Source organism: Muntiacus reevesi, chromosome 6 (genome assembly GCF_963930625.1).
Source record: "Muntiacus reevesi chromosome 6, mMunRee1.1, whole genome shotgun sequence".
NCBI lineage: Eukaryota > Metazoa > Chordata > Mammalia > Artiodactyla > Cervidae > Muntiacus > Muntiacus reevesi.
In genome coordinates, this window is record NC_089254.1 from 76,637,806 (window position 1) to 76,658,942 (window position 21,137).

The 21,137-nt window shown below is 36.4% G+C and overlaps 1 protein-coding gene across 6 annotated transcripts in view; it reads right to left on the minus strand.

Moving 5' to 3' along the window:
- The window catches only part of SUGCT (succinyl-CoA:glutarate-CoA transferase), a 727,590-nt gene that overhangs the window by 606,068 nt on the left and 100,385 nt on the right, over positions 1-21,137 (minus strand). For all 6 annotated transcript variants that reach the window (XM_065938550.1, XM_065938545.1, XM_065938546.1 and 3 more), the window contains one exon: positions 20,320-20,463. In XM_065938550.1, the coding sequence (XP_065794622.1) occupies positions 20,320-20,463 (144 nt within the window). The remainder of the gene's footprint in view (positions 1-20,319; positions 20,464-21,137) is intronic.

Consider the following 21,137-nt stretch of genomic DNA (forward strand, 5'->3'; position numbering starts at 1 on the left):
TACCCCACATTATACACAGCCTCCCCAACAAAAATCTTCCCCTACCAGAGCAATACATTTGTTACAACTGATGAACCTACACTGACGCATCAAGTGAGTTCTTCTATTTTTTTCTGAAATATTCACCAAACACTGAATCGTAGTTATTGCTAAGGAGTGGAATGACAAAAAAAGTTTTAGTTCAAAGTTACAAATATGTGTATCTTTGGCATCTTTTCCCCCACACATGCATTTCTTTTGTTAAAAGTATAGAAAAGTCCAGTGATCCGCTCCACTATAATCATCAGGAAGAAACAATGAACAATAAGACATTTGTCTCTACTTTCTATATATATTTCAATCATTTTGTGATTGATATTTTTACACACACTAAGAAAACACAGCTTTTGCTTAAATTAATAAATGCCTTCACAGAACTACTTACAAATCTGTTTTGTAAAATATATTTTCCAATTAGCAGCTAAACCAACTTTTAAATTCTTTCATTTTTAAAATGCCATGATTAACAACATGTCTATGGGAGTGAGCATGATTAAAAAGACAAATATGTTAACTGTGATCACCAGTATGCGAGAAATGAATGGAGTCTTGAGGTTCATGTCTGTGGCCCTCTGAAACATCCCTCTTTTGCAGCTGTTTCCCTTCAAAGATTCAGGATGGTGAGTTCACACAGTCTTAGGGACTGCAAGTCCACTGACAAATCAGCTGCTGATTTACAGTTAGTCCATATCATCATTGCTAAAGCTGTGTTCAATAGGCCATATAGTCATTTAAGGCTGTAAGTTTCTTTCTAAACCATTCTTTGCTCTGTTAGTTTCCTGACAAGCTAAAGGCCCCTTGAGAGTTTGTAGAGCTAAAACCTCAAGTACAATGACATCCATAACTAAACCCACAGGAACCATCCAAGAAGGTTGCTTCAAACATGACTTGAAAAAAAATTTGGGGGGAACTTTAATGCCATTTAACTTGAAGAGTATCAGGATGGCATGTGACAGGGATACAGGTTTACGCTAAAACACACCTTCTTTTCAAATTGTGACCCACAGGTTCTACTACATCAGAATCACCTGGGATACTGCTTCAAACTGGCAGGCCCCAGACCCGCTGGATCTGAACAACTGAATGTAAGACCCAGAAATCTGTTTTTTTGCCAAAGCTCCCCAGACACTTACACACCTATTAGAATTGCCAAAAAACAGAACACAGACAATTCCAAGTGCTGGTGATCACGTGGAACAATAGGAACTCTCATTCGTTGCGGGCTGGAATACAAAACGGTACAGCCATTTGGGAGACAGCTCAGTGCTTTCTTACAATCCTAAATATAATCTTCCCATATCATCTGGCAATCGCACTATTGGTATTTACCCAAAAGGAGTTGAAAACTAGGCCATTCAAAAACCTACACATGGATATTTATAGCAGCTTTTTTTTCATAGTTGCAAAAACTTGGTACATACAGGCAATGGAATATTATACAGCACTAAAAAGCAATGAGTTATCAACTCATGAAAAGACATGGAGGAAATTTAAATGCATGTCAATAAGTGAAAGAAGCCAATTTTTAAAAGCTACATAGTGTATGATTCTAATTATGTGACATTCTGGAAAAGGCAAAACTTTGGAGACAATAAAAAGATCACTGATTGCTGGGGTGGGGGAGACAAGAAATTAACTGATATGCACAGAGAATTTTAGGGCATTGAAAATATTCTGCATGATTCTATAATGATGGATATATGTCATTACATTTTTATGCCAACCCATAGAAGGCACAACACAAAGAGTGAACCCTAAAGTAAACTACGGGCTTTACCCTAAGGTAAACTATGGGGGATTATGATGTGTCAATGTAGGTTAACTCATGGTTTAAAAAAAGTACCATTCTGGTAAATGATGTTGATACACTCCAGGGAGTGTAGGCTCCTCATGTGTGGGGCAGGGGATATATGACAAATCTCTGTACGTTCCTCTCAATGCTGTTGTAAACCTAAAACTGCTCTAAAAAATACGTTTAAAAAAAAGCTGCCTGATGACTTTCCTACACCGTAAGTTTGGAAATCATTTTATGGAACAGCGATTCTCAGACTCTTCAGTACACTAGCATCATCTGGAGTGCTTTTAAAAATCCCAGTGCCCAGGCCATGCCTCATACTAATTAAACCAGAATCTCTTAGGGTGGACAAAGGCAGTAGTTTTTTGAAACTTTCCAGATGATTCCAGCATACAGCCAAGTCGAAGCATCAGTGTTATAAACTAAAGCCTCAACATGCAGCTTGGTGGTGGTGGTGATTTAGTCACTGAGTTGTGTCTGACTCTTGTGACTCCATGGACTGTAGCTTGCCAGGCTTCTCTGTCTGTGGGATTTTCAAATTCAGTCTTTATGAGTGTCAAACACTACTTAAGCTGAAATTTTTAAAGAGAATAAGAACAAAAACAGCAAAAATGTTTAATACCCAGTTAGTTATTGTGACAACAAAAAAGACTTCATAAGTTGCCATAAAAAATAATGCTAAGTATGAGTTAAACACAGAAAAATCCTCATTATCAATATGACAATAGATAAAAAAAGAGGAGGAAGTTTTTCAGTAATTAATTTGAGTCAAACAAGGATACTTATTAAGTCCAGGCTTCATTGACAGAAAACTTATGCTCTATTACAAATCAGTTTTATTACATAATATGATGGCGGCAATTACCAATATTGTGCAACTATTTCATACTATTACAAATCAATCTGCAACAATTTAAGGATATTTAGAAGATAAGAAGGAGATTTTCAATAAGGTATCAATATCAGAGAAGTAAAATGATTCAGTAAGCTACTTTCTCAAGTCAAGGCCTTTTGTAGTTAAAAGACTGAAAGATGCACTTTGTTTTCCCTCAGTGGCTTACAAGATAGTAACATATCTTAGTACAGTGTACTTGAAACTACAGTTACAGAATTTTAAAAGCATGTATTTACTCAAAGAATTACAAACTTCAGACTCAAACTACATTTATAGAGTGAACAAAAGGCCAAAGGAGAATGCACTCATTTTACTATTGCAGCCTGGCTTGAGGTCAACAGAATCAAAACTATAAAAGAATTACAGAGCAATTTAGTGGAAAGGAAGTCATCATTTCAGAAAAGATTCAATGGTTTACATGATTTCAAATCATGCTTTGTTTCTGAAGCTTCCTTTAGATAAAATCTCAGAATGTATCTGTTTTATCACCCACCCTGTAAGTGTGGTTCAGCTTCAGGAGGAATGGACTGAACTGAAAAGAAACTGTCCCACCAAGAAGAAGAGTATTCTTGTAATTTTAGAGATAAATATACGGATTCTAGAGCAACCCCAAAATTTCTGGCAGTTGTCTCTCAGCAATGTTTTAATCCTCTGCCCCTATGAAAATCTACCAAAAAACTAAAATTGCTGAATTAATTGCTGATATAAAACTTGAATCAGAATTAATATGGCCCTTCACTCATACAGAACTCAAGATTTTTTTAATATTAACTAAAATTTATATGCAAAACCAAAACTTTCTGTAGCCACATCTACCTGCTAAAGCGGTGAACTGGTTTCCTACTGCTACTGTTATAAATGACCCCACGCAACATTCCCCCACTTACTGCTATTGTCAGATCTTAAACTACTAACTCTGATCTTCCTACCTCCGTCTTATTTTAAAAAACCTTGTAATTACATTGGGCCCAGAGAGATAATTCAAGATAATCTCCCCATCTCAAAAGTCTTTTTTTTTTAAGATTTTTTTTTTTTTTTTGATGTGGACCATTCTTAAAGTCTTGATTGAATTTGTTACAATATTGCTTCTGCTTTAGGTTTTGGTTTTTTGGCCTCAATGCATTTGGGATCTTAGTTCCCAAACCAGGGATCAAACCTACACCCCCTACATTGGAAGGCAAAGTCTTAACCACAGGAACACCAGGGAAGTGCCTCAAAAGTCTTAACTTAATCATATCTATGATGTTCTTTTAATCATGTAAGGTAACATAATCACAGGTTCCAGGGATAAGGACATGGACATCTTTCTTGGCCATTGTTTGGTCTACCACAGGTAATAATAAGAAAAGAGTATAAAGTGGACAAAGGTTATGGTTAAATACCACTTTTTACTTTCAAACAAGTGGGAAAGGAATAAAGGAAATACTGGACTCTCTATGCATGTTCCCATTCTTCTGTGTTCTGAGACTGTTCTGGCCATTGCAATAGCCATTAACTAACTATATGTGGCTATTCAGCCTTTGATGAGGATATTTCAAATTAAGATGAGCCATAAGTATAAAGTACATTTCAAATGTGAAAGACAGTACAGAAAAAATGTAAACTATCTTCTCATTAGTTTTATAACAATTTTCCATTTTGAAATAAAAAATTTTTGATCTATTAAATGAAATAGGTAATTAAAATTAATTACAATTTGTTTTTCCTTTCTCTAATGTGGTCACTGGCTTCCCAGGTGGCACAGTGGTAAAGAAGTCACTTGCCACTGCAGGAGACGCAGAAGATTTGGGTTCGATTTCTGGGTCAGGAAGATCCCTGGAGTAAGAAATGGCAACCCACTCCAGTATTATTGCCTGGGAAATCCCATGGACAGAGGAACCTGACAGGCTACAAAGAGTCACAAAGAGTTAGACATCACAGCGACTGAGCATGTGTGTGCGCACACACACACATAATGTGGCCATTAGAAAAACTTAAATTACATATGTAGGGAGGTAGCACTTGAGACTGTTAATTTCATGTGTCAACTTCTCTGGGCTGAAGTCCTAACCCTAGCACCTCAGAAAGTGGCCATATTTGGACATAAGGCATTTTAACTAAGTTAAAATGAGGTCACTTGGATGTACTCTAATCCAATATGACTGATGTCTTTATAAGAAGAGAAAATTTGGACACAGACATACATGTGCAGAAGGAAAATGATGTGAAAACACAGGGAATGATAGCCATTGACAAGCTAAGGAGAGAGGCCTGGAATAGATCCTTCGATCATGGCTCTCAGAAGAAATTAACCCTGACAACATCTTGACCATAGAGTTCAATCCTCCAGAGCTGTGAGAAAACAAATATTTGGTTGCTTAAGACACCAGTCTATGGAATTTTGTTACGGCAGCCCTAGCAAATAATACATCATGAAAAGGATAACCAAAAACAGACTGAGTACATAAGAACATTGGACAGATAGACTTTAAGACAGAAATTGTTACTAGAGGCAAAACAAACTGCATTTTATAATGATAAAATGGTCAATTTAGCAATAAGACATAACAATTATAAACATACATTTATTAACAAGAGAGGCTCCAAAACATGAAGCAAAAACTGGCAAAATTGAAGGAAGCAAAAGACAATGGGACAGTAATAGAGACTTAAAAATACCACTTTCAAAAATAGATATTAATATAACAATTAGGCAGAAAATCAACACAGAAATAGAAGACTTGAAATGCAAAAATGCAAATCAAAACCACTTCACACCCATTTCAAAGCTAAAGTAAAAACTATGGAGAATGGCAAGTGTTGACAGGAATGTGGAAAAATTGTAAACCTCATAAATTGCTGGTGAGAATACAAAAAAAATACAACTGTTTCATAAAAAAAAAAATTTAATAGCCCTTCAAGTGTTACACAAAACTTTTCCATATATACCAGTTAGACCTAACAAACATCTATACAACACTCCATAACAACAGCAGAATATACATTCTTCTCAAGCACATCTGAAACATGTGTGTGTGCATGTAGGCTCAGTCGTGTCCGACTTTCCAACCCTATGGACTAGAGTCTGCCAGTTTCCTCTGTCCCTAGGATTTCCCAGGCAAGAATTACTGGAGTGGGTTGCCATTTCCTTCTCCAGGAGATCTTCCTGACGCAGGGATTGAACCCATGTCTCTTGTCTCCTGCATTGGCAGAGGGATTTTTTACCACTGAGTCACCGAACATCTTCCAAGATACATCAAAAAACAAGCCCCAGCAAATTTAAAAGGCTTAAAACTCCATAATGAATGTTCTCCAACTACAGTGGAATGAAGCAAGAAATCAGTAACAGAAAGGTATTTGGGAAATTTACAAACAGGTGGAAGTTAAACAAAACATTCTTAAAAACTAACAAATCAAAGAAGAAAGCTCAAAGGAGATTAGAAAGTAACTTGAGATGGCTAAAAACAAAACACAACACACCATAACGTATGATATGAGGCTAATACAGTTCTTAAAGGGAAATGTATAACTGAAAACACCTATATTAAAAAAGAAAAAGACTTCAAATCAATAACCTAACATTCTGCCTTGAGACACTTCAAAAGGAAAAGCAAACTAAACCCAAAAGTAGTAAAAGGAAGAAACTATTAAAGATAAAAGTAAAATTAATAAAATACAGAATATAGGAAACCAGCAGAGAAAATCAATGAAATCCAAAGTTGGTTTACTAAAAAAGATCAACAAAATTAACAAACCTTAAACTAGACTGACCAAAACTAGACTGACCAAGAAAAGAGAAAGAAGACTCAAGTTATTAAAATCATGAATAAAAGAGGGAATATTTGTACTGAATTTACAGGAAAAAAAGCATTATATAAGACTACTATTAATAATTACTTGCCAATAAATTAAATAAGCTAAATGAAATAGAAAAAAAAATTTTACAAAGAATCAAATTACTGAAACTGACTAAATAATAAATAGAAAAACTGAATAGACATACAACAACCAGATTAACAGTCATAAAATTCATTCCAAAGAGGCAGCAGCTCAGGCTTTTTTAGCTTCACTGATGAGTTCTAACAAACAATTAAATAAAAAGTACCAATTCCTCACCAATTCTTCCAAAAACTAGAAGAGGAGAAAACAACTCATTCTGTGAAATATCACCCTGATACTAAAACTGGTTAAAAAAAAAAAAAAAAAGTAAGAAGAAAACTACAGGGCAATTCTCCTTTTTGAATATAGACCTTAAAATCCTTAGCAACATACTAGCAAACTAAATATAGCCATTATACCAAGATTCACACAACACGATCAACTGAGATTTTCCCCCAGGACTGCAAAATTGATTCAATACACAAAAATCAATGTCAGTTGTTAATCAATCAATAATCAAATAACATATTAACAGGATAAGTGATACAAACTAGTTAATGATCTCAACAGTCACAGAAATAGCATTTGCCAAAATCCAACATTCTTTCATGATAAAAATATTCAGCAAACAAAAAATAAAAGAAATTTCCTCAATCTGATAAAGAGCATCAGTGAAAAAAGCCACAGCTAATAGCACACATACTGGTGAAAAACTGGATTTTTGCCCCTGAAATCATGAAAAAAAAAAAGAAGAATGTCTATTCTTGACACTTCTATTCAACATTGTACTTTCTATTCAACATTGCACTCTCTATTCTATTGTATTTTTCATTGTACTTTGTATTGTACATTCTATTCAACATTGTTCTTTCTACCTAGGGCAATAAGCAAGCAAAGGAAATAAAAAGCATCTATAGCAGAAGAAGTAAAACTACCTATATTAATAGATGACATGACTCTGTATACATAAAATCTTATTATCCACTAAAATAACTGTTAGAACTAAAAATACAAGCCCAGCAAGGCTTCCCTGGTAGCTCAGACGGTAAAGAATCCACCTACAATGCAGGAGATACGGGTTTGATCCCTGAGTTGGGAAGATCTCCTTGAGGAGGAAATGGCAACCCACTCCAGTATTCTTGCCTAGGGAATTTCATGGACTAAGGAGCCTGGCGAGCTACAGTTCATGGGGTTACAGAGAGTCAGATATGACTTAGTGACTAACACAGCAACATTGCAAGATATAAGATCAATGTACAATCATTATGTTAAGTTCTACAGCTCAGTGCTAACCATATTACTTACCAAAATTACTCTCCCAAAAGATAGGTCAAGATTTCTTATATTTGTATACCTCTCTTAAAAGCTAAAATATATTCCCCAGTCAACTTACTCATCGTAACATTGCCAGGAATAACAACATGCTTGGCGCTAAGAACTCAATAAACATTTAAGTAAATAAATGAATGAATGAATGAATACTGGGCGGGCCTTATACTCTCAAGGAGAGTAAAATATAACAGTCTCTGTGCAGATTGAGTGCAGGTCCCAACTCTGCTATTTACTTGTCTATGTGACACAGGGCAAGTTACAATGCTATTCTGTTTCTGCTACCTCCTCAGTAAAATAAGAATAACAGAATTATTGGGGAAATAAATTAGTTAATATATACAATGTGCTTAGAACAACGTTTAGCATAAAGTAAATATAACTTTTATTATGTTATTAGTTCAACTTTGGGAAATGTAAACAGCCTATACAATACACCGTCTACTCTAAGGTCAGCAAGTGTATAGCACTTCTCGCAATGTTGCACCTTATATTATTATTTTAAGAATCACAGCACTCCTTTTCCAGAACCTGTCTTGACCTTCTCAATACCAGTCTCCAGTAAGCCCAAATAGGAGAAAAAGTTTAACACTGTTTGCAATGCTGTGGTGATTTCACTGTCATTCTACAAAAACAGCACCAGAATGCAACATTTGCTCTACAGGCTTGATCTAGCACCCTGCCAATAAATTCTCTCCCCACAAAAAAGAACAGTCTGTTACTGACTTCTAACTTCTAATAGGCCTACTAACCACAGAATATTGGATTATTATTTAGATTAAATGTCACCTCCCATTTATTTAGATGACTATTTGGCCAGATTTAGTGTTAATGTCAACTTCTAAGGGATGTCTTTCATTGGACCATTTGTCAGTTCCTAGGACATGCCAAGTTTTGTCTTGTTTCAGGTTTTTCTATTGTTCCCTCCATCTGCAATGACCTTGCCCTGACTAACAGAACTGTCACTGTTATCTTTATCAAACTGTTTATTTCCTTATGCAAATTTATGACTTGTCATTTGTTTATTGTCTATATATCCAACTACAATGTAAATTCCATGGGGGCAGGAAAATGGCTGGTTTATTTATCACTTGTATAATCTGGCATGAGAAAAAAAGTGTGGATAAATGGAAAGATGAATAATGGATGGATGAATTTTGTTAGTTCAGATTCAACATAATTTCTTAGTACCTAAAATGAGTATCAATAGGTTTAAAAAATAAAGATCAAAATTATAACCATTAAAGTGAAAATATATTTAGTATACAGCATTTAACATAACAGAAAAGTAAACTAAGCATTTTAGAAGATTTTTCTATAAAAATGGTTGAAATCAAAACAGTTTCCTTTTTGCTCTCAATTATCTAGAAAATAAAAATAACCAGAAAATCAAAAATTCTAAGCATTTTAGCTAATCAACTGCTGGTAATTGCTGGTATATAACAACTCTAAGCTACAAAAAAATTGAAAAAAGTATTCGTCCTTATACCTCATATATATGTTCTGTGAAGAACTAAAGTGATTTTCCTAGAAATTAAATGTTTTATCTATTAGCTGCAATGATGACATAAGACTTGGGACAAAATAGTTACGTTCCACCAGGAATCAGTTGGACCATAACTTAGACTAGGTAAAGAACCACCATCAATGAGACAATACATAAGGATGTGATACTATATTTTATTCTACCAGTACATAAAATTTTCTGACCCTAGAAAGCACAAAGATGAAGGTGGAACTGATTAACTTCACAAGAAAAAACAAATTTTTCTGACTCTAGTAACACAATAGAATCGATTCTAAGATTGGGAAGACTACCTTTAGGAACAATCGATTAGGTTCACTATTCTACAAGATCCTGCAAAGACAAAATTTAAATTCAGGGAATATTTGTCAAGACCAATGACTCTTTCTCCTATTTCTTTATATTTTTATCTTAACTCTCTTGCTAATTTTCAGAACATTTTGAAAGCACCAAATTGTTTTAAAGTATCTAATGAGAGAATTAAATTATATCACAATGAAATCCGTCTTCCTGTCTTATTCTTTTCTCCTTTGAGACATTCTCCCAATTACTAGTCACCACAAGTTAAAAGCCCTGGTTTCCCTCACTATGGCCCACGTCATATAAAAATATGACATGCCCATGAATATAAGTAAAGATTTCATCTGCACAAAACCAGAACATCCTCCATCATACACTTGCATCTTGTCAAACCTTCTTTTAAAAAAAATAGTGAACGATGTTCTTTAATGCAGTCAACTTGCATTTAATTGAACCAATAGTATAAAATAATAACACAAAATAATTATACAAAATTCTTCATAGTTTCCTTTGGAAATCATCTGATTTCTCATTGTCAGTGTGTCTTTACCTTCTTACTTACTCATCCTAATATTAGTTAAATGTTCATATTCATTTATCCCCTAAATTTAAACTGGGAAAGAAATGTGAGCCCTTAGGAAGTTGCAGAACAAAAATTAGATGGGGATTAAAAATTGGCCACAAGAATCAAGGAGACACAAGAGATGCAGTTTCGATCTCTGGGTTGGGAAGATCCCGTGGAGGAGGGCATGGCAACCCACTCCAGTATTCTTGCCTGGAGAATCCCGAGGACGGAGGAGCCTGGCAGGCTGTGGTCCATGGGGTCGCAAAGAGTCAGACACGACTGAAGTGACTGAGTGCGCACACATGAACATCCAAGGACTGGCAGGCTGGCAAAAGCCTTCAAGGCTGGAATGCATTAGGCTTCTTGGGGAGATTCAAATGCAAACTTATAGTTCCCAAATACTTGAACTTTGTGATAATATACTTTTTTTTTCTCTCTCTCTCTCTGTCTCTCTCTCTCCTGACTCTCAACTTCTTTAGTCACAGACTACTGTTTCTCCATCTTTCCACCCTCTATTCACCCTTCAGCATCATCTCAACTTTCAGCTTCCACTTCCTTCCTGGATGCAGGATAGTCTTTCTTCACAGATTTGGCACATTTTAGGCTGTTCTCAAGGAAATTCTTCCAGAGCTGACTTATTAATTAGGTACAAATTGCCAACATCTGTTGGATCATAGAAAAAGCAAGAGAAATATCTACTTCTGCTTTACTGACTATGCCAAAGCCTTTGACTGTGTGGATCATAACAAACTGGAAAATTCTTAAAGAGATAGGAATATCAGATCACCTTACCTGCCTCCTGAGAAATTTGTATGCAGGTCAAGAAGCAACAGTTAGAACTGGACATGCAACAACAGATGATTCCAAATCAGGAAAGCAGGATGTCAAGGCTGTATATTATCACCCTGGTTGTTTAACTTATATGCAGAGTACATTATGAGAAATGCTGGACTGGATGAAGTACAAGATGGAGTCAAGATCACCAGGAGAAATATCAATAATCTCAGATACATAGATGATACCACCCATACGGCAGAAAGCGAAGAAGAACTAAAAGTGAAAGAGGAGAGTGGAAAAGCTGGCTTAAAAATCAACATTCAGAAAACTAAGATCGTGGCATCTGGTCCCATCACTTCCTGACAAATAGATGGGGAAACAATGGAAACAGAGAAAGACTTTATTTGGGGGGCTCCAAAATCACTGCAGATGGTGACAGCAGCCAAGAAATTAAAAGACATTTGTTCCTTGGAAGAAAAGCTATGACCAACCTAGACAGCATATTAAAAAGCAGAGACATTACTTTGTCAACAAAGATCCATCTAGTCAAAGCTATGGTTTTTCCAGCTGTCATGTATGAATGTGAGAGTTGGACTATAAAGAAAGCTGAGCGCTAAAGAATTGATGCTTTTGAACTGGGGTGTTGGAGAAGACTCTTGAAAGTCCCTTGGAATGCAAGAAGATACAACCAGTCCATCCTAAAGGAAATCAGTCCTGAATATTCATTGGAAGGACTGATGCTGAAGCTCAAACTCCAATACTGTGGTCACCTGATGCAAAGAGCTGATTCACTTGAAAAGACCCTGATGTTGGGAAAGATTGAAGGCAGGAGGAGAAGGGGATGACAGAGGATGAGATGGTTGGATGGCATCACTGACTCAATGGACATGAGTTTGAATAAATTCCAGGAGTTGGGGATGGACAGGGAGACCTGGCGTGCTGCAGTCCATGGGGTCACAAAGAGTCGGACATGGCTGAGCAACTGAACTGAACTAAACTGATAGTGCCTAAGACCAACAATGTTTTAGGGGTACACATAAATGCTTTAATTTTAATTCTTTTAAAATCAGAAGAAAAAATGGACATGATAACTAATTACATTCATCTTTACACGAATGCAATTATAAATATACAATTCAAATATATTTATGGAAGAAAGGATGCATAAAGGCAAAATTTTCTTGGGCCCACAGAAGTCATAATAGTCCTTGAATTCTTCTGAGTCAGCACAACCCTACATTCTCCTCCATCAGAACTTGTCCATTCTAGCTGGATGGGTAACACCCAGACCAGAGGTGACTATAGACTATTCCAAATGTGATTTATGGTGATAGTTGCATAACTCACTAAATCTACTAAAAACTATTAAATGTTCACCATTAATATAGGATGAATTTTATGATATGTAAAATATACCTCAATAAAAAAATTTAAAGATATAGATTAAATAGGAAAAGTAGAAATACAAGTGTATCTAGAGGTACAAAAAGATGAATTTCAGATTATTATGCTCATTTGAATTCAAAAGTTTATCCATAAAAATGTGCTACAATAAGGAGAGTTAAAATTTTATCTATCTTAAATATGAACATCTTAAAAGATGATGCTGTGAAAGTGCTGCACTCCATATGCCAGCAAATTTGGAAAACTCAGCAGTGACCACAGGACTGGAAAAGGCCAGTTTTTATTCCAATACCAAAGAAAGGCAATGCCAAAGAATGTTCAAACTACCACATAATTGCACTCATTTCACATGCTAGCAAAGTAATGCTCAAAATTCTCCAAGTCAGGCTTCAACAGAACATGAACCAAGAATTTCCAGATGTACAAGTTAGATTTAGAAAAGGCAGGGGAACTAGAGATCAAACTGCCAATCACAGAAAAAGGAAATTCCAAAAAACATCTACTTTTACTTCACTGATAAGCTAAAGCCTTTGACTGTGTGGTTCACAACAAACCATGGAAATCTTACAGAGATGGGAATACCATACCACCTTAAATGCCTCCTGGGAAACTTGTATGCTGGACAACAAGCAACGGTGAGAATCACCGAACACTTGACTGGCTCCACACTGGGAAAGGAGTACGTCAGGCTGTATATCGTCACCCTGCTTATTTAACTAATATGCAGAGTACATCATGTGAAATGCCGGGCTGGATAAATCACAAGCTGAAATCAAGACTGCCAGGAAAAATATCAACAACCTCATATATGCAGATAATAGCACTCCAATGGCAGAAATGAAGAGGAACAAAAGAGCCTCTTAATGAGGGTAAAAGAGGAGAGTGAAACAGCTGGCTTAAAACTCAACATTCAAATAACTAAGATCATGGCATCTTGTCCCATCTCCTCATGGCAAATAGATCAGGAAAAAGTGGGAATAGTGGCAGATTTTATTTTCTTGGGCTTCAAAATCACTGCAGACGGTGACTGCAGCCACAAGATTAACAGATTCTTGCTCCTTGAAAGAAAAGCTACGATAAGCCTAGACAGCGTATTCAAAAGCAGAGATATCACTTTTTCAACAAAGGTCCATATAGTCAAAGCTACGGTTTTTCCAGTCATCATGTACAGATGTGAGAGTTGAACCTTGAAGAAAGCTGAGCACTGAAGAACTGATACATTCAAATTATGGTGCTGGAGAAGTGTCTTGATAGTCCCTCTGACAGCAAGGAGATTAAACTAGTCAATCCTAAAGGAAATCAACCCTGAATATTCATTGGAAGGGCTGATGCTGGAACTGAAGCTCCAATACTGTGGCCACCTGATCGAGGAGCCAACTCACTGGAAAAGACCCTGATGCTGGGAAAGACTGAAGGCAAGAGGAGAAGGGGACAACAGAGGATGAGATGGTTGGATGGCATCACTGATTCAATGGACCTGAGTCTGAGCAAACTCTGGGAGACAGTGAAGGACAAGGAAGCCTGGAGTGCTGTGGTCCATGGGGTCACAAAGAGTCGGACACGACGTAGCGAATAAACAACAGAAGGTACAATATGCAAACAAAGATGAAAAAGTGAATCAAAAATGCCAAAACATTCTATATGTGAAAATAATTACAGAAATTTGGTGCTAAAAAAACAAACTCATTGTAGTAGTAATTAGGGGAGCCTGGTTGTAATTAAGTACAGGAAGGATATTAAAACTTCCAAAAGATATTTCTCTAAGCCACAACAGAAGAATAAGAGCAACAGAATAATTGGAACCACATTCAAACCCACTTCCTTGTTATTTACCAATATCATCTAAAGAATACTGTCTAGATGCTGGCATTAGACAATCTTCAGTTGACAACTTTAAATCACATTAAAACTAAAAAAAAAAAATCAAAGAATTTTATGACACGGGTTAAAAGTTTATAGCCTTGAAACTATAAAAAAATTGGTGCCCACTACAAACCACATCCCGGCAACTGTCATGTCTCTACAGTGAAATGGTTTTGTTGTGGTTGAGGCAATCATCTCTGAGTTAATTATTAGCTACTATTCAAACCAAGTGTAATTTGTCTATTGTACATTAGATCACTTTTAAGAGAGGGGTACAAAATTTCATTTTTAGCAACTGATATTGAATGTTATAATCATTGATTTGTCATCCTATGCAATGCAATCAAAATGAGTAGAAAACTGTTTTTTACCACTGCATGAAATGGCAGTCATTTTTCAGGCAGCTAAAATTAAGTTCAAATGTCATCTGCTTAATGACAGTGAACATTTATATAAAAAGAGAAAATGAGTCCTTCTTTTAAAATGTGCTTTCCTATTATGTTACTTTGAAAAGTATCTAGAACTAGCACTTCCCATTTACATAAAGCAGATTTTAATCATTTTGTGGTTTTGTTTGGGGATCTAAAATAAATAAATGTTATCTTAAATTGTAAGACTAAGCAAAGTTAGTCAAGATTTCTCTATTATGAAAAGATATAATAATTATGATAAAATAATGTCAATAGCTATCTTTTTAATCTCAGCATATTTTTAACACTGGAAATACTTTTTTAATAGCCTAATAAAATTAATATTACTCATCAGCAGAATACTTTCTAATGGGCAAAGAATTTTTCATATCCTTTGTTGCATTAGAACCTCAAAACAATGCAGTATGTTAGCATGATGAATAGTTTTTGATGAGCTGCCCATCATCCTTTTCCTCTTCCTCTGACCAAAAAATAACCCCACTATTCTTTAAGGAAATCACCTCTCCCCAGTCACAGCAGTATGGCTTGGGTGGAGTTAACCCCATCCCTTGTACCAGAAATGGCTTAAGCCAATCAGTATTCTTTATCTTTCAGGTCTCATTAATTGGTTCAGGAATAGTCACTTAACTCAGTCACATAACTGTCAACTGTCTTGTGTTCTAGGGTTTCTAGGCAAGGGCACTTTTTTTTGTTCCGTGGGAACTAATGAAAGATTCTGAAACTTTCCTGAGTGGTACAGTGGAAGGATGTACGATCTGGAACCAGAACTGCTAACAATTTTTTTTTTAAAGACATGGACCATTTTTAAAGCCTTCATTGAACTTGTTACAATGGTGCTTCTGTTTAATGTTTTGCTTTTTTGGTCGTGAGACATGAGGAATCTTAGCTCCCCGACCAGAGTCCAACCTGCACCCCCTACATTCTAAGGCAAGGTCTTAACCACTGAATCACCAGGGAAGTCCTGACAACTGCTAACAACTTTAGTGCCACACAATGAAGGATGGAGAAAAAGGGAGGGAAAAGGAGAAAGGCTGAGAGCACAGAATGAAAGCAGGAAAGTGAAGAAAGACAAGAAAAAAACAGAGAAAAGAGATGCCTAAGTCAGGAGAAGAAGTCCTTGTCAGATGAAAAGAGAGAGTCCAGAGCCAAAGAGTTAGGGTAGAGGCACAGCATCAAAAAAAAAAACAAAAACAGAGCTTAGCCTGTAGTGGGTTCAGAGAATGAACAGGCCGTTATCACCCACTGCACTAAACTTCCGGAAGGCTTCAGCATAAATTATTACCTGCACATCACCACCTTCAGAAACTCTCTGATACTGCTCACAGCTCAGAGGCTATTCTGAAGTGGCAACAGCAGCAAGGATTCAAGGAAACATGGTCATAGGTTGAAAAGACCTAGCAGAATTTACAGATGGAGAAACAGAAGTCTTAAATAGTTAAAATCCAAATTCTGAAGCATGACATATAAGGTCCAACCACATTCTGTAACCCGGTCGGGGCACCACAGCGAACTATCTACTCCTCCAACTTTTCCATCCAACTTGGCTGCCTCTTCTGGTAAACAGCGTTGCCTCCCGCTCCAACCTTTGGGGCACAGAGGCTGGGACACAGTGACTGCTCAGCGAACTAGAGCTGAAACAAACAATCCCATCATCCCATGACTCTAAATGCTATTTTTCTCAAAATTCTCATATTTCAACAAAAGCACTTATCCATAACGTTAAATTCCATGACAGTTTTCACTCACGGGATCTAAACATGATTAGATATTGATCCAGAAGGGCCTACTTGGTTGCACTGTCTTACTGTAGCTCTTGGCAGGCTTTGGGAAAGTAGGGGCAGTCTCACTATTTGTTTCTTTATTACTGAGTGTTCTTCTGCTTCCCCTGCCTCTTACTCAATTTGCCTTCTCCTCTTTAGCTTCACCAAAGGAAAGCTGAAGCTTGCCTGTCTCTCAATGCCAAAGCTTTTCCTTCATTAAGCAGGGAAAAGAGAACCAGTCAGGATGTCAGAAACCAGAGGTCTTGCTGTGACTCAGGAGCTCAAGCAGGTCAACCTCTCTTAGTCTTAGTTTTCTTATAAGTGAAATGAAAACAGAAATTCCTCATCTACCTATCTCCCTCAAATGATGATTATGAGGGTTCAATAAAATAGTAGGTGTGCAAGTGCAAAGCTGTAAAATAAGGCATAAAAGAATTTTATTGTTAAAGGGTAGTTAATGACATTGGCCAAGATATGAAAACAAAATAAGTGTCCATCAATGAATCTCACTTATATGTGGAGTCTAAATTTTTTTAAAAATTTAAAATAATACCAAGTTCATATATATAGACTGATGGATGAAGTGAGGGGCAGGGGGTGTGCAAAATGGGTGAAAGGGGTCAAAAGGCATAAACTCCCAATAATAAAAACTAAAAGTTAAGGAGATATAAAAGTACAGCATGGTGACTCTATAGTGCACATTTGAAAGTCGCTGAAAGAGTATATCTAAAAGGTTATCACAAGAAAAATATATTTGTAACTTTATATAGTGATGGAAGCTAACTAGACTTATTATGATGACCTTTTCACAATATATACAAATACCAGATCATTATGTTTACACTGAAACTAATATATGTTCTATGTCAGTTATAAAAAGATAGCTAATGACTCTTAAATACACTAGTGATTTTAGCAACCTTTGACTGGGTTACCCGTAACACATTAGGCTAAATCACTGCTACTGTGTTTGCCAAAAGCAAATCATTTCATCATTAGCTGTTTATCAAGTACTTATCCTAAGTCAATCGTTCACTACTTTTTTCTAATTTTCCCTAGCAAATCGAAGGTATATGAGGCATGCCCACTGGTAACTGGTTCTCTGACATATCTCCAAAGATTGGTAGACCTGCTATTTGACAAATACTTGGGCTTTGAAGAGGCCACAAACATAAATAAAAACGAACATTATTCCTGCATACTTGGAACTTACAGCCTCAAGGAGCAACGCAAACAACAAATTTAGACACACACTCTAAGTGCGCGTTAGTCTATACTTACTGTACTCTCACTTTGAAACAGCCCCACCAGTGACTTCACCTTCACTCCCACCCCCAGGGAAGCACACACCTCCAGACTGTGAATCACTGTGTTAGGTGTCAGAAGAGAATTTAACTCTATACTACTCTACAAGAAAATTTTTTCCCAAGTGAAGAATTGACATACTATAAGAAAAGCAGTCCAGGTAGAGATCAGGAGACCTAAGTAGAACCTCAAATACAGAACCGGTGGCATAATTTGTGAGTACTGAGGCAAAATGAAAAATGTAGGGCCTCTCATTCAAAAACTATGACAGATAGCTAGTGGGAAGCTGCTCCACCACACAGGGAGCCCAGTTCAGTGTTCGGTGATGACCTAAGTTGCAGGCTGGTGGGGGGAGGCCCAAGAGGGAGAGAATACATATACACACACATGCACACACACACATATAGCTGATTCACTTTGTTGTATAGCAGAACTTAACACAACATTATGAAGCAATTATATTCCAATTTTAAAAATTATTAAGAATTCCAAGGCAGTCACAGCAGAGCATTTAAATTAAGCCCAGTGCCTTCTGTGACTACACAGGTCACAAGCCCATGAAACCTTCATGGATCCCATATTTACTGGTGTGCAGCTTTTATGCAGGGACTTAACCTATGTCAGGTTCCTTGCAACTATAAAATTAAGGGAGGGAAGAAAAGACTTTCAACTTCATTCCATACCTAACCTCTGCCTCTCTGTTAAGGAGGTAGATCACTCATTTGGAGACAGTTCTTTCATCCTTTTATATAACCATTAAAACTCTGACTGTGACTCAAAGCTAGTAATGACAACCCATTTGTAGTATTTATCTTCAACCATATTAATGTTTCTTGCCTCTATATACTTAATTTTGTCTAAAAGAAAACAAAAAGTCTCCAAACGAGAGTTCCAAGTTTACTATTTTCCCATGTATGCCATTTAAATCTGAAATTCCCAACTGAGGTTTCTGTGAAGCATTTTTTCCCTCACTAAAATGTCTCCTTGCACAATTAGACATTTTCTTTTTTTCCTCTCCCTTAAAAATTATTCAGAAGCAACCTCCACTTATGGTACAACATCTAGGTCTCATCCAGTGAAAAGTAGGCAAAATGTCAATTTGAGAGTGAGTTAAATAATCCTTTTATTCCACCTGCTTAGTGCTTAGCACTTAGCATAACATAACTAACAGCAATACAAACCAAGTGCTCTTAATCTGGAGCTTATGGAAAGAAGTTTGGGAAGTAATTAACTTGAATGGAAAAAACTGCACCTTTATTTTTTCATTAACCTCTAACTTAAATTTAGCGTTTTATTCCATTATGAACGTAAGCATCAAACCACAGGAGTATGTTGTTGTTGTTCAGTCGCTCAGTCGTGTCCGACTCTTTGTGACCCCATGGACTGCAGCACGCCAGGCTTTCCCGTCCTTCACCATCTCCTGGAGCTTGCTCAAACTCATGTCCATTGAGTCAGTGATGCCATCCAACCAACTCATCCTCTATCGTCCCCTTCTCCTCCTGCCTTCATGCTTTCCCAGCATCAGGGTCTTTCTAATGGGTCAGGTCTTCACATCAGGTGGTCAAAGTGCTGGAGCTTCAGCTTCAGCATCAGTCCTTCCAATGAATATTCAAGACTGATTTCCTTTAGGATGGACTGGTTTGATCTCCTTGCAGAGAAAGGGACTCTCAAGAGTCTTCTCTAACACCACAGTTCAAAAGCATCAATTCTTCAACACTCAGCCTTCTTTAGGGTCCAACTTTCACATCCATACATGACAACTGGAAAGACCACAGCTTTGACTGTATCAACCTTTGTTGGTAAATTTAGCATTTTATTCCACTATGAACATAGGCAACAAACCACAGGAGTATGAGCAGTGCCTAAGTATGACTTGATTACCAGTAAATATTAAGCACATTTTCTTATCATATTATAGTTACTTCAGTCACTACTTTAAATTGCAATGGTTATTGAATCCTCTAATAGATGTTCTATTTTAATGTATTAATGAAAAATCATATGTACTATTGTAACACAATTTGGCTTTCACAATGAAATAACTGTATTTCAATATAATTGGCTTCCTTTGTAATTCTAAATATCTCATTCTATGCATTCAAAAACATAATTCTGAGGAAAGGTCTATAGACTTCACCAGACTACCCAAATGGTCTATGGCACAAAAAAGATGACAGCTGCATTTCTGTCTCAAAAATAGTAACAGACCTAATAAAAATAGTCTTTAGAATTCTAGTTCAACAGCAATATCTACGTTACAACAAACTTTTTGTGGTCCACTTATTTTAATATTACAACATCAAGGACACAAAAACAGAACAGCTTTTGCTGTTGTTGGTTTTTTTGGGGGGGAGGAGCAGTTTCTCCTGTTTTGTTTTTTGTTTTTGCACACGACCACAGGATTTGATATGAAAACATGTAACACAGATACATGTTTTTACTCCATTATCTGAAATGTTATTTGGATTGGTACCTGGGATGACAGTAGGTTACAATCAATGAACAGTCCTTTTCCGGTTTTATATCTGTGTATCAATCCAGTCATAATGGCTCCATAGGCATAAAGGCCAGTGGCAAGATCAGTCATGGCCACTCCTGGACGAACTGGATCTCCATCCTGATTTGAGGGTTGGGTTAAGGAAAACACAAATTGAAAATTAAAACCATCATATAAGTTCACAAATATTCTAAGGTCAAATAAAAGAAAGAATTGTATATCATGTGCACATACACACAAAAGAAATACAACAAACTGCTATTGTGGATATCTGTTGGTGGCAAGAATGTATTTATATTTACTGTATATTTATCATATGTCTCAACCCACCCACTACTAACCAAACTAAACAAAACCAAATGAAATAAAAGCTTCCCATTGTACAATATATTAAGAGGGAACTTCAGACATGTTTTAAAAAATATTTTATTACATTTGGTTTTGTTTAGTTTGGTTGGTAGAAGGTGCGTTGAGATATATGATAAATATACTGTAAATATATTACTTATAAGTTCAAGGATTCAAGCAATCAAAAGGCACAGAAGAAGCAGAAGGAGCTTCTAGACATTAAGAGAAGCCCTCACAATGACAAAATATTTAAGTAAAGTTTTAATACTAATTAACATCTTCAATTTATGTCAGTCTTAGTTGACAATCCAATCCTTGATCCATATGTAAAGATATCAGAATAGTACCAGGCAAAAGACACTTGCTCCTTGGAAGAAAAGCTATGATAATCATGAAAGTGAAAGTCACTCAGTTGTGTCAGACTCTTTGCTACCCCATGGACTATA